This window comes from Triticum aestivum, chromosome 1D (assembly GCF_018294505.1).
Source record: "Triticum aestivum cultivar Chinese Spring chromosome 1D, IWGSC CS RefSeq v2.1, whole genome shotgun sequence".
NCBI classification, from domain to species: domain Eukaryota; kingdom Viridiplantae; phylum Streptophyta; class Magnoliopsida; order Poales; family Poaceae; genus Triticum; species Triticum aestivum.
In genome coordinates this window covers 269,902,200-269,916,595 of record NC_057796.1, presented here as the reverse complement: position 1 = coordinate 269,916,595, position 14,396 = coordinate 269,902,200, and the positions used below count along the sequence as shown (strand labels likewise).

The window sequence follows — 14,396 nt, the reverse complement described above, 5'->3', positions numbered from 1 at the left end:
AAGTGGAGGAGAGGAAAATGAGAGGTGAATGACGAATAATTTAATGTGAGGGATGAGAGTTTATGATGTGTACTTGGTATGTATTGGCTTGGCGTAGATCTCCCCGGCAACGGCGCCAGAAATCCTTCTTGCTACCTCTTGAGCTTGCATTGGTTTTTCCCTTGAATAGGAAAGGGTGATGCAGCAAAGTAGCGTAAGTATTTCCCTCGGTTTTGAGAACCAAGGTATCAATCCAGTAGGAGACAACACGCAAGCCACCAAATACCTACACAAACAAACACCAACCTTGCACCCAACGCGATAAAGGGGTTGTTAGTCCCTTCACGGTTATTTGCAACGTGAGATCTGATAGAGATGGATAAACGGTAAAGTAATGTTTTTGGTATTTTTGGTTTATGGAACGGAAAGTAAAGATTGCAAAATAAGGGAACGGCGACAGAAATTGGCAAGTTGACGGGAAACTAATATGATGTAAAATAGACCCGGGGGCCATAGGTTTCACTAGAGGCTTCTCTCAAGAGAGAAATTACTACGATGGGTGAAAAAATTACTGCCGAGCAATTGATAGGAAAGCGCAAAGTTATGACGATATCTAAGGCAATGATCATGAATATAGGCATCACGTCCGTGTCAAGTAGACCGAAACGATTTTGCATTTACTACTATTACTCCACACATTGACCGCTATCTAGCATGCATCTAGAGTATTAAGTTCATAAAGAACGGAGTAACGCTTTAAGCAAGATGACATGATGTAGAGGAATTAACTCAAGCAATATGATGAAAACCCCATCTTTTTATCCTCGATGGCAACAATACAATACGTGCCTTGCTGCCCCTGCTGTCACTGGGAAAGGACGCCGCAATATTGAACCCAAAGCTAAGCACTTCTCCCATTGCAAGAAAAACCAATCTAGTTGGACAAACCAAATCGATAGTTCAAAGAGACTTGCAAAGATATCAAATCATGCATATAAGAATTCAGAGGAGATTCAAATAATATTCATAAATAAGCTGATCATAAATCCACAATTCGTCGGATCTCGGCAAACACACCGCAAAAGAGTATTACATCGAATAGATCTCCAAGAACATCGAAGAGAACTTTGTATTGAGAATCAAAGAGAGAGAAGAAGCCATCTAGCTACTAGCTATGTACCCATAGGTCTAAGTTAAACTACTCACACTTCATCGGAGAGGCAATGGTGTTGATGTAGAAGCTCTCCGTGATCGAATCCCCCTCCGGCTGGATGCCGGAAAAGGCCCCAAGATGGGATCTCACGCGTACAGAAGGTTGCGGCGGTGGAGAAGTGGTCTCGTGGCTCCTCTGGATTTTTTTGGGTTATAAGAGTATATATAGGAGGAAGATCTAGGTTAGGAGGTCAACTAGAGGCCCACAAGGTTGGGGGGCGCGCCCTCCACCCTTGTGGCCGCCTCATGGCTCTTCTGACTTGCACTCCAAGTCTCCTGGGTGTCTTCTGGTCCAAGAAAAATCATCGCGGAAGTTTTATTCCGTTTGGACTCTGTTTGGTATTCCTTTCTTGCGAAACTCTAAAACAAGGAAAAAAACAGAAACTGGCACTGAGCTCTAGGTTAATAGGTTAGTCCAAAAAATCATATAAAATAGCATATTAATGCATATAAAACATCCAAAACAGATAATATAATAGCATGGAACAATCAAAAATTATAGATACGTTGGAGACGTATCAATTATTTCCAATAAGTCATTGGCTTGCTCCATTGTTCCGGAGAACGGAGTTTTAGTCATCTTGCCCATGAGGCATGGTTCGCAAGTATAAAATGATTCATAATCAAGTGACTCCAAAAGCCCATCTACATGGAGTTTCTTGATGCGCTTTACACCAATATGACCTAAACGGCAGTGCCACAACACTAAAAAAAAAAGACACATCTGTGACATTTTGGGCTGAACAATTTTTTTCTGCCATACTTATGACACTTCTATGATGATAATTGTGACAAAACCCGGTATCATCATAGATGTGGTGGGATCCTACTTCTATGACAAAAAATCATGACAGAAAATTGGCTTTTCGTCCTGGGCGGGCCGGAGACGCAACTGCATGACATTCTTTGGGCCGTCCATGACGGAAAAAACCGTGGTAGAAGCGAGGGCGAGGAAAATATCGGGGGAGTTCCCGGTTATGGTGGGTGGTCGGGGCCGAGCGATGCGCGTTTCTCTCGTACGTACGCGCTTGTGTGTGAGGCGTTGGGCTCTAACTGAACCCGAGTGATTGCACTAGCTACGTTACTGAACCCGAGCGATCGATCCCTTGTTGTTAACTGAACTCGAGTGATTCCTTCGCTACTGCTGCTAACTGAAGCCGGTCGATGCTGCCTCTGGATGAACAGTGAGCGTTGTTGGGGGGTTTGGATGAACAGTTCCCGGTGGGGGGTTGGATGAACAGGAACCCGTGTAGTAGAGGCCGTTGCCGCTGGATGAACAGTACCCCGATCGATCGAGCCGGTGGATGAACAGGACCCCGTGGAGGGATGGATGAACAGGACCCCGTGGAGGGCTGGATGAACAGTAGCCGGTGGAGGGCTGGTTGAACAGTAGTCGGTGGAGGGCTGGATGAATAGTAGTCCGTGGAGGGGTGGTTGAACAGGACCACGTGGAGAGGGATGGTTGAACAGTAGCCGGTGGAGGAGCGCGCGGTGGAGGCTGGATGAACAGGAGCTCGTGGATGAACAGTCGTTGGGACCTAAGCATGCAACCAAGGACACAGATTTGATTTTTCAACCTGTTTATATGCACTGGAGCATGTGCATGTAGTTCAAATTTGAATTATGCACCTGAAATGCCTACAAAACAAAGTTAATTTATAAAAACGTCCAAACGAACCCTGAATAATTCCAGTTTTTTTGACGACACACCTATAGTTGCATGTTCATTGCAGATAAAAGTTCTAGCAATTCAAACACCATCCTTTGCAGTTGTGACCCCATTACGTAATTCAAATCAAGACGAAAAATCAAGTAGATCGCACACAGTTTATTATCACCAACCGTGTGAGATGCAGCACAAAATATCTTGGAGCACCGTCGAAGTGTCAAGCACACTAGCCCGCTCCTCAAATATCATTTCATTGTTCAATCGTCACCGGTGAAAGATGGGGACGTGGACCCGTGTCGTGAGGGCAACTTCGGCGGCCCACTTTGGCGAGAGCGCGACCGCAGCTGCCAGGCGCGTGCTAACAAGCTTCGTGAGGGCGACCGCAATCTGCGTCCGGGCGGCCAAGGCAGCCCAAACGGCCGCTGTTGCTTCTCACGCGGCGGCGGCAACATTATAGCAACTGGCGAGAGCGGCACAATAGTTGTCCGTTCCGCAGCGGCGGCCTTAGCCATGATGGAGGCCTCCCACGACCATGTCGAGGCCGTCCACGCCCAGCTCATGGCGGTCACCGCACAAATCGAACGAACCTTCTCGGACAACGGTCGGCAACCCACGACCGAAGAGTTGGCAATCGCCGAGAGAGTTCGAGCAGCCGTCCGTTCCTGCGCGGCATACCTTGCCACGACGGAGCCCGCCAAAGCCCAGATCGCGGCCGCCCACGCCATCTCGTGGCGGCCTATTCCAAAGATATGGCGGACACGGATGGCGAGATGCTTCCCGAGTATGGTGCGATTAATGCCATGGAGCCCCTTCCCCAGGAGACCGTCGGGCGCGAGATGGACATGGAGGCGGCGGCGGAGATCGACGAGCACCAGCCGTAGTAGTACTCTTTGTTTTGTTTAATTAAGAGCATCGGTCTTTAATTTGTTAGAGTAATGTTCAGGTCAGCTAGCTCTGTTTAATTGCTGAACTTGCTCGATTAAGAAGTGTGGGTGTGATGTAGTCTCCTTTGTGTACCCAAATTATGCAATGACGTGGATGACCACTGTAACCAGGGAAATTCGAACCAAAATTTTTTACGTTCAAACTCATCACACACACGGGTTAAGCTATCTGAATCGTGATGTTCACATATCGTACACAGTTCTGAATAAGGGACCGTGTCCGATGACACTTTGCGCGCCAGTTTTTTCGCTGAAGCGATTCCAAATTTTCGGCTTCCGCGGAAATATCTACCTCCCCGTCCCCTCCCCCTTACCAATAGCCACATTTCCCATGTTTCCGCCTTCCTTTCCAAGTTGAAACCTTCACTCCTTGCTTGTAGTGCCGCCTCCTCGCCGACGACCCTCCTTCACGCTGCTCGGCCTCGCCTATCCAGGCAGGTAATCCACACCTGACCCCCATTCTCCTCCTCCTTCCACATCCCACATGCCCCGACCGCCGGCGCGACACCTTCCACCCAAATCACCGACCCCTCCACCAAATAAGCGCCGCCCTAAGCCATGGTGCGCGCAGTATAGCCAGGATCTCAAGGAGCATTTGGCAGCGGAGAAGCAAATCGCGGCTGCACGCGCGGATGAGGTCGCGATGGCTGACATTCGTGTCGACCCCCAGATCTTGGAGGAGCACCACGCCGTCGAGGCCACCGTCGACGCCTCGCGCACCGCCGACGCGACGTGGTTGGCTGTTTGGTTCAATTCTGCAATGCGATGTTCAATTGTTGTTGGTGCATTCTGTTGTTGTATACCATGTGATAAATAAATCGAATTTGGTTGTACTAAATATATGAGAAACAAATACAATTGCTATATTTCCAAGTTGTTAATCATGCTTGGTTTGTTTAACTGTCTGATCTTCTATTAGGAGTATGTTATATTGTGCAATATGGTGCTCAGTTAACGTTTGGTTCATTTGTTGTGGTGTTTAGTTAACTGTTTTGTTTGGTTCAATTCTGCAATGCGATGTTCAATTGTTGTGGGTGCATTCTGTTATTGTATACCATGTGAGGAATAAATTGAATTTGGTTGTACTAAATACATGAGAAACAAATACAATTGCTATATTTCCAAGTTGTTAAGCATGATTGGTTTGGTTAACTATCAGATTTTCTATTAGGAGTATGTTATATTGTGCAATGTGGTGCTCAGTTAATGTTTGGTTCATTTGTTGTGGTGTTTAGTTAACTGCTTGATTCAATTCTGCAATGCGATGTCCAATTGTCGTGGGTAAAATTTTGTATTGTTGTGCATGTGAGGAATAAATCGAATTTGGCAGCACTTAATACATGAGAAACATATACAAGTGCTATATTTCCTAATTCTTAATCGTTCTTGGTTTGGATAAATGGGTTTTTCATGTGACTTGAATTAATCTGATGAATATGTAATGTGCTTATTTTTCATCAACATATTTTACTGATAGCATGCGAACCCTTACTTAACCTGACGACTAACTACCTTATATGTGTTGCGGGGAAACAATGAGAAGCACTGAGGTTTACAATCGAGGTTAGCACGTGCATGGTCCGTTGTCTAATAGCATATTATTGTGCAATTGCAGGAACCATTCTAATATTTAGGTTTTTAACAATTTGGTCTTGCACATATAGGTCTTGCTGTCATAGGTTTTGACCCACTATACGACCCTTTTTGCATATGGGAAATGAGTTGTCCATGAATATCAGTCAGGTCAAGAAACTCAGAAAGATTGTTAGGATAAAGAAACAACAAGATCTTTGTCTGCACAATGAAGAAGACATCAGTTTACTACAGGATGGTACTAACTATTATACCTTGCCTTTTTTATTCCTTTGCCCTATTTCCAATATAGAGAAGATATTTATGCACATCATTGTTTTCAGGCCTTTCCAAAGCAGTTCACTGATGATTACCTCTCAAACCACCTGTATGGTCAGGAGGCGAGGAAGATAGTCATACAACTCCTGAAGAGGACGAAGGATGGACGATCAATCATCCACGGGCACTGGCCTAAAGTTACAAAGACCTTCAACATCAATGAAGGCTCAATATTCGCCTTCTGCTTCAGCAGTTTTCCAGATGAGATACATCTCTCTATGTACCGTCTATGATGCTAATTTCGAAAGGTTATAGATGTTGCATGTGAAACTTGGTGCTGGTGTAGTTGTGTAATGGGGTAGCTGAGTGCTGAAGCTATATGATGTTGTACTCTGGTATATTTCAATTATGAAAATAAAATATATTGTGTGCTTAATATGAAATGTCAATTAGATTAATAAATGAATTATTAATAATCAGATAATTAGCCTGCTAATTGAGTTTTTCTATTGCAAACGGTTATTGAGAAACAACATGTGTGATGCATTCAATAACACACACTGTTTCTAGGAATAAATCGTGTTAGAATAATGAACAATCACACACGACATCCTCTTGAAAACTGTTTGCGTTAGGTCACCTGGCGCGAACATTTACCACATAAAAACTGTGTGTGATGGACAGCCTTTGCCACACAGTTTCTTCTACGCACCGTGTGTGATGCATTCAATAACGCAAACGATAAAATTATTAATAACGTGTGCAATGGAAACGCTATCACAAACGATTTATTGGGGAAAATTGTGTGTGATGTACTTGGAACAGAAACGTTTTCCTTGGAGCGACTGTGTGGGATGTATATACGAACGGAAATGTTTAGCGGGGACTGACTGTGTGGGATGTACTTATGATCGGACATGATTTCGCCTGTATAATTGTATTTTTTAGCACTACTGTACGTATAACCATATTTGGTCGCTCACCGGTCGCACACGACCTCATTTTGCCGAACGTGTGTGCCATGAGGGCATATACCCGACGGTTTCTGGGTCGTGTGGAAAGGACCCCCCTATCTCTCACACTCACTAGGCGACGGTTCCAAATGCCGTCGCGGAAAGGGTTAAAAATTGTTTGTATAGCACCTCGTTGTACTAGTGATGGCCTTCCTCCACCCAATCTTCACTCCCTTCTTTTCCGCCTCCGACAGATTCATCTTCTGCATCTTCCCTTCGTCTCCCTCCATCCTTCCCTTCCAAACCAGTGTCCACGAGACGAAGAACAAACCTAGTCTAGGGTTAGGTGCCTATAGTGGTTTGATTTGGCTTCCGGAGTTGAGAGAGATGTGGAACAGAATCACGAGAACAAAGGCAGATCAAGATGAGATCGAGGGCACACGGGAAAAACCCTAGTGGCGGCTTGTGACAACACTAAGGGTGAAACGCCTCACGATCGCCACACGGGAACCTAACCATCACATACGATTGCCGAGTATGGTGCGATTGATGCCATGGGTCTTTTGAACGTTCTAATTTTGGTTTGTCATGGGAGCTATGCAAAGGCAGAGTGGTACCGAGCAGCTCACAAGAGGAAAAAACGCCTTGTGCAATGGCGGCGTGCCGGCACCCCAGTTGCGGCTCATACAACATGGTTGCGTCATCCTTGGTCGACTCCATGCCTTGGCCACTTTTTTTTGTGGGGTTGGCCACACTAATTGGCAGTTTGCGCGTCAGGGGAAGGACGCCGTTACCTTGCCCTCCCTTCCAGTACGAGCTCAGCCACTAAGAGTGCGTTTGGTTCCTTGGCAAAAATCAGTTTTGCCTTGCTAGGCTAGGCTTGCCGTTTGGTAGCGCAAAAATATCCTAGCTTTTGGGGGCAGCTAGCCTGGCTAGGCTAGAAAGTCCTCGCTCCGCGGGGAGAGCCGATTCGGCTCGCCCTCGACGGCAAAGCCGGAACGCGCGAAAAGGATCTACGCGAAACTCTCCGGATGGATAAGTCTACTGCAACAAATCCCTACATCTTCGTTCTCCACTTCGACCTCCTCCTCCACTTTCCCCCCGATTTTTCCTCATCCCCAACGATATCCCCCGAGGTCTTCGTATTCTCCGTCAGCTGCAGAGATAAATCAAGCGAATCCGCCCCAGTTCCCCTTCACGATAGCTGAAGGCGCTCCAGATTTGACAGTGAAAGCCCACATCTGGCCTTGCTCTGGTCTGCGTCCGCCTCCACCCGCCTTTCCCAGGTCTGTGTCCGCCTCCTCTCTTGAATTCTGCTGTGTATGCGTGTGCTTTTTTCTTGGCAATGGATTAGCTGGTTCAGGAATTGATTATTACTAGAAGCTGCAAATCCTAAGTACTATCTTTCTATACTCCCCGTGGTCTTATCCAAGGTTGGATTCTTGTTGGGTGAGCTGGTTTGGGATTAGATTGGTACAGCTAAGGTGATATGAAACTCTAGTATAAAGCCACTCTGGCGTTGGGGTTGGGGAGGATACTGTTGTTGGGAGGCACCCAGCTCTTGATTTTTATTTTTGGCCAGACTGCAATTGAGTACTAGCTCATAGGAGTGCATGACATGAATTGATTTTACTGAACATGTATGATGCATCTGCACCTGAATCCTTAATTTGCTATGTACTGAATCATGCATACAGAGCTATCTACTTAGCATGCATCTGAACTGATTCATTACTTCTGCATATGTATTTCAGGATAAGCATGCTACCGGAGAGTTCACTGTCCTTCAAACACCCTATGACCGTGTTCATGCTCGTGACAAGGATTTTATTGGTGACACCGAGAAGAATGCGATTGATATTGAGGTTGATCCTGCAACACAATATGATTCAGATTGTCTTCCTGACGACACCAATAATGAAAGCTCATCTTCGAAGCGTTCTAGAGGTGGCAAACGTGATAAAGGTAAGAGGGTGAAGTGTGAGGAGAGTGTAGTTCAAGACATGACGCGGTCTCTGCGTGATATGTCGGATACTATGCGTTTCACACACGTGACCAACCCGAATGAGAATTTATTCAAAATAATTGATGACATGGAAGAATATCCTCTATTCGTCCGACTTTCACTGCAGACATCTTTGGCCACCAATGAACAAGTGGCGTCCATGTTGAAGGGGAGGCCGATGGCTGCTATTCAAGAGTTTGTGCGGCGCTGGGTCCGTGATAACTTTCCTGAACACGTTCATGTTCCTCCTGGCGTGTGATTCATTTTACTGTAAAAGTTTAGGATTATTTTGTATGTCTTCCAGCATCGTCTCCTAGGGAAATAATGTCCATGACTCATGCTAGCATGTAATGATGTCAGAGAGTTTTTCATTCCTGAAAAATAAGCTTGTTAGTCAGATTAATTCTTTATCAGTCAGTGTGTTTACAGAGTGTGTCAGTGTGTTTACAGAGTGTGTTAAATTTACAATCATGAAGTTGCGCTGAATTTTTCATGGCTATTTACAACTTGATCTGCCTGTAGCCATTTCTCTGTTTCACTGATATTTTTTCAATGATATTATAGTGATGATGCACTTGTTATAAGCTACTTGTATTTGGATACTGTGAAAACGAGCTACCTTGCCCGCAGCACAACCAAACGACTAGCTGATGGCTGTTGCTAGCAAGGGCATTGAACCAAACGTGCAGCTAAGGCAAAGGTAGCCCAACCGAGCTAAGCTAGCTAGGCTAGCTCAGCTATGGGCAAGCTGGGCAATACAACCAAACGCTCCCTAATTAACCCTTGTACTCGATGGTGCTTGAAGGTTTGCTTTTTTTACACCAGGCCCGGTTTGTCAAAAGGGCAATTGAAGATGGCACGGCCGTTCAGTCAATCATCAGATGGTTAGTAGCACTTGCAGCAGTACAGGTTGCAGCAACTTGCTTTTGCTGGTTAATTAGGTTGGAGGCCCCGTAGCAGAAGTAAGAGCCAGTTCTTTTGGGCAATTTTTCCAGAATTGACCCCCTCCCCAGCTTCTTCCAGAATTGCCATTTAAATTTTTTTACAATTCCTAGCTAATTAGACCTTAACTAGTTAGGAATTGTAAAAAAAGATAAAGTTGCAATTCTGAAAAAAACTGAGGAGGGGGTCAATTATGAGAGAATTGCCAAAAAAACTGACCCTAAGTGTCTTCCTACCGTCTGAAAGATGAGAACTATGTGACGGCGGAAAGGCACACGTGACTGCGTGAGTCATGAGTCGGGGCAGTGGCTCCGTCTTATAATTTCAAACAGACGTTTGGATGGCGATAAGCAAGCGATCGATCCTGCCGCTAAGGCGACAGTTAGAGCGTCAGGTAAGGCATCCAGTTCAGCGGGCCATATGAGTGCACTGGATGCAGTTATGGTCGTGGGCTTTCTTGGGCCGTAGAGGTACGGAGCAGTGAACGGGTCGTTAATTAGCGCCGAAAAGCTTGAGTTAACGTTGGCTCCCCGCGTGATCTTCTCCAACGACTTGCCTCGTTTCTCGGTTCTCAAGCCTCGAGTCTCGACTCTCAACCCATTCCAACTCACGGCGCACACACGTACTCGGAAGCACACAAGCCTCCTCTCCTCTCCTCTCCTCTCTTCCGCTGCGTCTGCATGCATACTCCACGGCTCGGCTTCCGCGGCCTGCAGCCTGCAGCCATGGACGCCCCCACCGCGCCACCAAGAAAGCTCTCGCCGCCCGCCGCGCCGCGGAGAAGGCTATCGCCGCCCACCGCGCCACCAAGAAAGCTATCGCCGCCCGCCGGACGGGCGCGGCCCGTGAACAAGAGCCCCCCGCGCCGCGTGCCCCATCCCCATGCCCCACCCCACCATCGGCCGCCGACGCCGACGCCGCAGCGCAGCCACCTCCACGGCCAGCAGCAGCACAAGCACCAGACGTCCGCGTGGAGCGTGGGCTTCCTGAGCGCCTGGCTCTCGCAGCGCACCCCCGTGCTCGGCCTCCGCGCCTGGGTCCTCGTCGCCGCGGGCGCGGCCGCGGTCGTCCTCGCCCTCCTCGTGCTCACCGTCTGCCTCTGCCGGTGCCGGCGCCGGCGCCGGCGATGCCCCCGCGTCGCCCCGAGCCTGCACCACGGGGGCGCGTCCAGGTCCATGAAGCACCACCTGCATCAGGCGATGGCGGACAAGGACATCGTCGAGGAGCCCGTTCGCTGGCACCCGCCGCCTCCGTGCGAGCCACCGTTCCAGCCGCCGATCGAGGTGATCAAGGCGGAGCAGAAGGCCCCGCTGATCACGGTCGAGTCCGCGCGGACAAGCGGCGAGACGGCGACGAGCGTCGCCGGGAGCGCGCGCGGATGGAGCACCGAGAGCGGCGGCGCCAGCGACGCGGAGGCCGACGCGTCGCAGCGCGGCTGGGGCCGCCGGTACACGCGTCGGGAGCTGGAGGAGGCCACCGACGGGTTCGCCGCCCAGAACGTGCTCGGGGAGGGCGGCTACGGGGTGGTCTACAAGGGTGTGCTACGAGACTCCACCCTCGTCGCCATCAAGAATCTGCACAACAACAGGTAATCCTCGTCCCGGAGCTCGAATGTTTCGGTGTCTCGCGTCGCGTGTTTCTCCAATTGAATTTCAGGCAGCACATTGTTCAACCATTCGAATTTGTTGCCACTAGAAACGGGAAATGATGTCTCCTTCTGAATTCGTTACGAGGCAATCCGAAAGCCACACGTCGTTTGTTGATCTAGGTTCGGCGTTGGCTTTGAAATCTGGATTTATTTCAAATGCAACAACTTGGTTCAGGGCAGATATCAGATTTGAATTTTCAGTTCACGAGTAGTACTCCGCATCCATGGCCAGCAGTAACTGCCTCCAGCGGCCTTCTGGGACCAAAGATGTTCAAATTTCAAAACAGCGATCACCAACTGCTCCATCCTTGGTTTCAGGGGCCAGGCTGAGAAAGATTTCAAGGTGGAGGTGGCGACGATCGGGCGGGTTCGGCACAAGAACCTGGTCAGCTTGCTCGGCTACTGCAGCGAGGGCGCCTGCAGGTAATCAGCAATGCAATGCTTAACTGCGCCACATTTCTTCAGTTATCTCTGTCTGCTCTCTGTTGACATTGCTTAATTTGATCCATGTCACTGCTTTGGTTGGATGGATAGGATGCTGGTCTACGAGTACATGGAGAACAGTAACCTGGACAAGTGGCTGCACCATGAGGACGGTGAAATTAGTCAGCTCAACTGGGACACAAGGATGCACATACTTCTCGGAACCGCTAAAGGGTACTGTAATTCTTCACTTTCGTATCATCTAACATGCGATTGTTCAACAAAGCATGGATTAAAAATCTAAAATTAAGATGGCCGATTAGGAGTAGAGAAGAAGTACGGCATGTCTGTAGACAACAAATTTTATTGACGCACTACATCACTGCTGCTAGTTGGCATGATTGATGAATGGTGCGTCTGAATACTGAAAACAACGTTGCCAGTGATATTCTTGCTTAAACGGCACATATGTCGAACACCGAAAGTCTGAGACGCGTGCGCAGTGCACACTAGCAAGAACTGATGTGCATCTTGTACCTGAACTTCAGGCTGGCGTACCTCCACGAAGGGCTAGAGCCCAAGATCGTCCACCGAGACGTCAAATCCAGCAACATCCTCCTGGACGGGCAGTGGAACGCCAGGGTGTCGGACTTCGGGCTCGCCAAGCTTCTCTGCTCCGAGGCGTCCTACGTCACAACCCGCGTCATGGGGACCTTCGGGTCAGTCTCAACTAAATTTCCATGTCACCGTTCATTTACCTGGCCGCAGCTTAGCAATTCGCGTTGCAGGTACGTGGCGCCGGAGTACGCGCGGACCGGGATGCTGAACGAGAGGAGCGACGTGTACAGCTTCGGGGTGCTCGTCATGGAGATGATAACCGGCAGAACTCCGGTGGACTACACCAGGCCCACCGCGGAGGTCAGCTGCCCTCGCCGTCGTTTTCTTTTTTTTTCTCTACCCGCACTTCTCTAGTGGAGCTGAACTTTCCGTGATAATGCGTCCGTCGTGACGCAAACAACAACAAAAAATCAGGTGAACTTGGTGGAGTGGCTGAAGCGCATGGTGGCGGAGAGGAGGGTGGAGGAGGTGCTGGACCCGACGCTGCCGGAGGCGCCGCCGTCCAAGGTGCTGAAGCGCGCCGTCCTCGCCGCGCTCCGGTGCGTCGACCCCGACGCCGCCCAGCGGCCCACCATGGGGCACGTGGTGCACATGCTCGAGGACGACCTCAGGTTCAGAGATGTACGTCGTCGTTGCCATACACCACATTGATCTGCAGCTCGCACTGTCAACTCTTCATTTGCAACCGTATGCTTGCAGGAACTCCAACTTGCGCGGGGTCTGTCGACCCACGCGTCGGCGTCGGCGTCGTCGGGGAGCTACGAGCGCGAGGAGTGAAGGGAACGCCATGGACATGGACGGAAGAATGGCTGTGTTTCCTTGGCATTCGCGCATCGAATGTTCTTGTACAAGCTAGTCGATCGGACCTCTTTTCTTCTCCGGTTGTGTTTTTTTGCATGACAGCAATGATTCAATCAAACAGCCGGTGCATAATCAAGGCTAGCATTAGTGCGAGGAGTACTTCGCAACTTTATATGATCGACATAACGGAAGTGCATCTATGCTTCCCCAGTACTGCCTGTGTCACTTTGGTGTCTAGTATATGTTTGCTTTAGTTGTTAGATTCGGCTACAATAAAGAACCTCGTTCCAGCTCGAAGCTTGCGTGGTTGCCGTCATTCACAGCGGCCATCACTCGCTTCAGAAGTTCAGCCCGTACGTGCGGTAGGACTTGCCACTGCATCACTCTGACAGTGGGTCCCCGTGTCAAGCAGGGCGAAGAAAGAGATGCCTTCAATTGAAGGCCGTCCGATGAGGTATGGACGTCAAACACGACCTCTAGAACAGGGGATAGTGAAGCTGTCGAAAATCTTCAGAAGATTCAGGCCTGAATCTGACGGTCAACCAGGACGCACGAAAGAGATATCTCTTAGAGCATCTCCAGCCGTCCCCCTAAAAACATAGATGGGAAAGTGATATGAATATGGGTTCGAAGTCGCCTAAAAGAACATTTCTCATTCACAAAGAGTGATTCATTTTTGAAGTATATCAAATTTAGAGGAAAAGGCTGGAACGACGGGATTGTTGATAGATCCCCTCTACATCCTAACCAAGAAGACCAAGTGCAAACCTCTATCTCTTTTCCTTGCCGGGTGGAAAGTTATTCTTTGCCAGTAGTGCCCTTTGTAGGAAGAATCGTAAATGTCGGAGGACGCGTTCAACATGAATTGTCACTGTGAACTGTTTAGCCACTATCCTTCCATATACTCTGCTTCTTCATTGCTTATGAATTGGAACTTGTTGGTGCATGAATTTCACGTTTCAACACCCACAAGACCACTTTTTTAGCCCCGGCGATAAAAAACGCTTCACTCACACCCCGAAAGCCTTGTTTTTCACCGGATTTGAGTAAAATTAGCCCCGGCGATCCCACCCCAAACCCAGCCCCCCAGGGGCCCGCTGGGGACGCCGGCGCTACTTTTTTGCCTCATGTCGCCCACCTACAGCCACATCTCCCCCCACATTCTCTCTTCACGTCGCTTTCTCCTCGCAGAGTCCTCACCTTCTCTCTCCCCTTCCGCTTCTCTCTCCCCCCGTGCCAGCTCCGCCCGCATCCTGGCCGCCCGACCCCGCCCCGGTGCCTCCCCGCCGCAGCTCCGGCCCGCAGCGTCGTTTCGCGGCCTCTCGGCTGCGCCCCGGTAGACCTCTGCGCC

The 14,396-nt window shown here is 49.0% G+C and overlaps 1 protein-coding gene across 2 annotated transcripts; it reads left to right on the top strand.

Moving 5' to 3' along the window:
- Window positions 1-10,106: 10,106 nt before the first annotated feature.
- Window positions 10,107-13,258, top strand: LOC123168312 (probable serine/threonine-protein kinase At1g01540). 2 transcript variants are annotated; one of them, XM_044586191.1, is made up of 7 exons: window positions 10,112-11,143; window positions 11,522-11,626; window positions 11,738-11,860; window positions 12,175-12,345; window positions 12,415-12,544; window positions 12,659-12,865; window positions 12,944-13,258. In XM_044586191.1, the coding sequence occupies exons 1-7, from the start codon at window positions 10,236-10,238 to the stop codon at window positions 13,019-13,021; spliced, it is 1,722 nt and encodes a 573-aa protein (XP_044442126.1). In that variant the 5' UTR covers window positions 10,112-10,235; the 3' UTR covers window positions 13,022-13,258. The 2 variants fall into 2 exon arrangements, with proteins under 2 accessions (XP_044442119.1, XP_044442126.1); XM_044586184.1 differs by having other exon boundaries at window positions 10,107-11,143; window positions 12,175-12,544.
- Window positions 13,259-14,396: the final 1,138 nt, after the last annotated feature.

Excerpts from the sequence above, each read along its gene's own strand:
- LOC123168312 (XM_044586184.1), top strand. The coding sequence starts at position 10,236 with ATGCATACTCCACGGCTCGGCTTCCGCGGCCTGCAGCCTGCAGCCATG. Across the intron at positions 11,144-11,521 it reads AAGAATCTGCACAACAACAG|GGGCCAGGCTGAGAAAGATT; the intron begins GTAATCCTCGTC and ends CCTTGGTTTCAG. Across the intron at positions 11,861-12,174 it reads CTTCTCGGAACCGCTAAAGG|GCTGGCGTACCTCCACGAAG; the intron begins GTACTGTAATTC and ends CCTGAACTTCAG.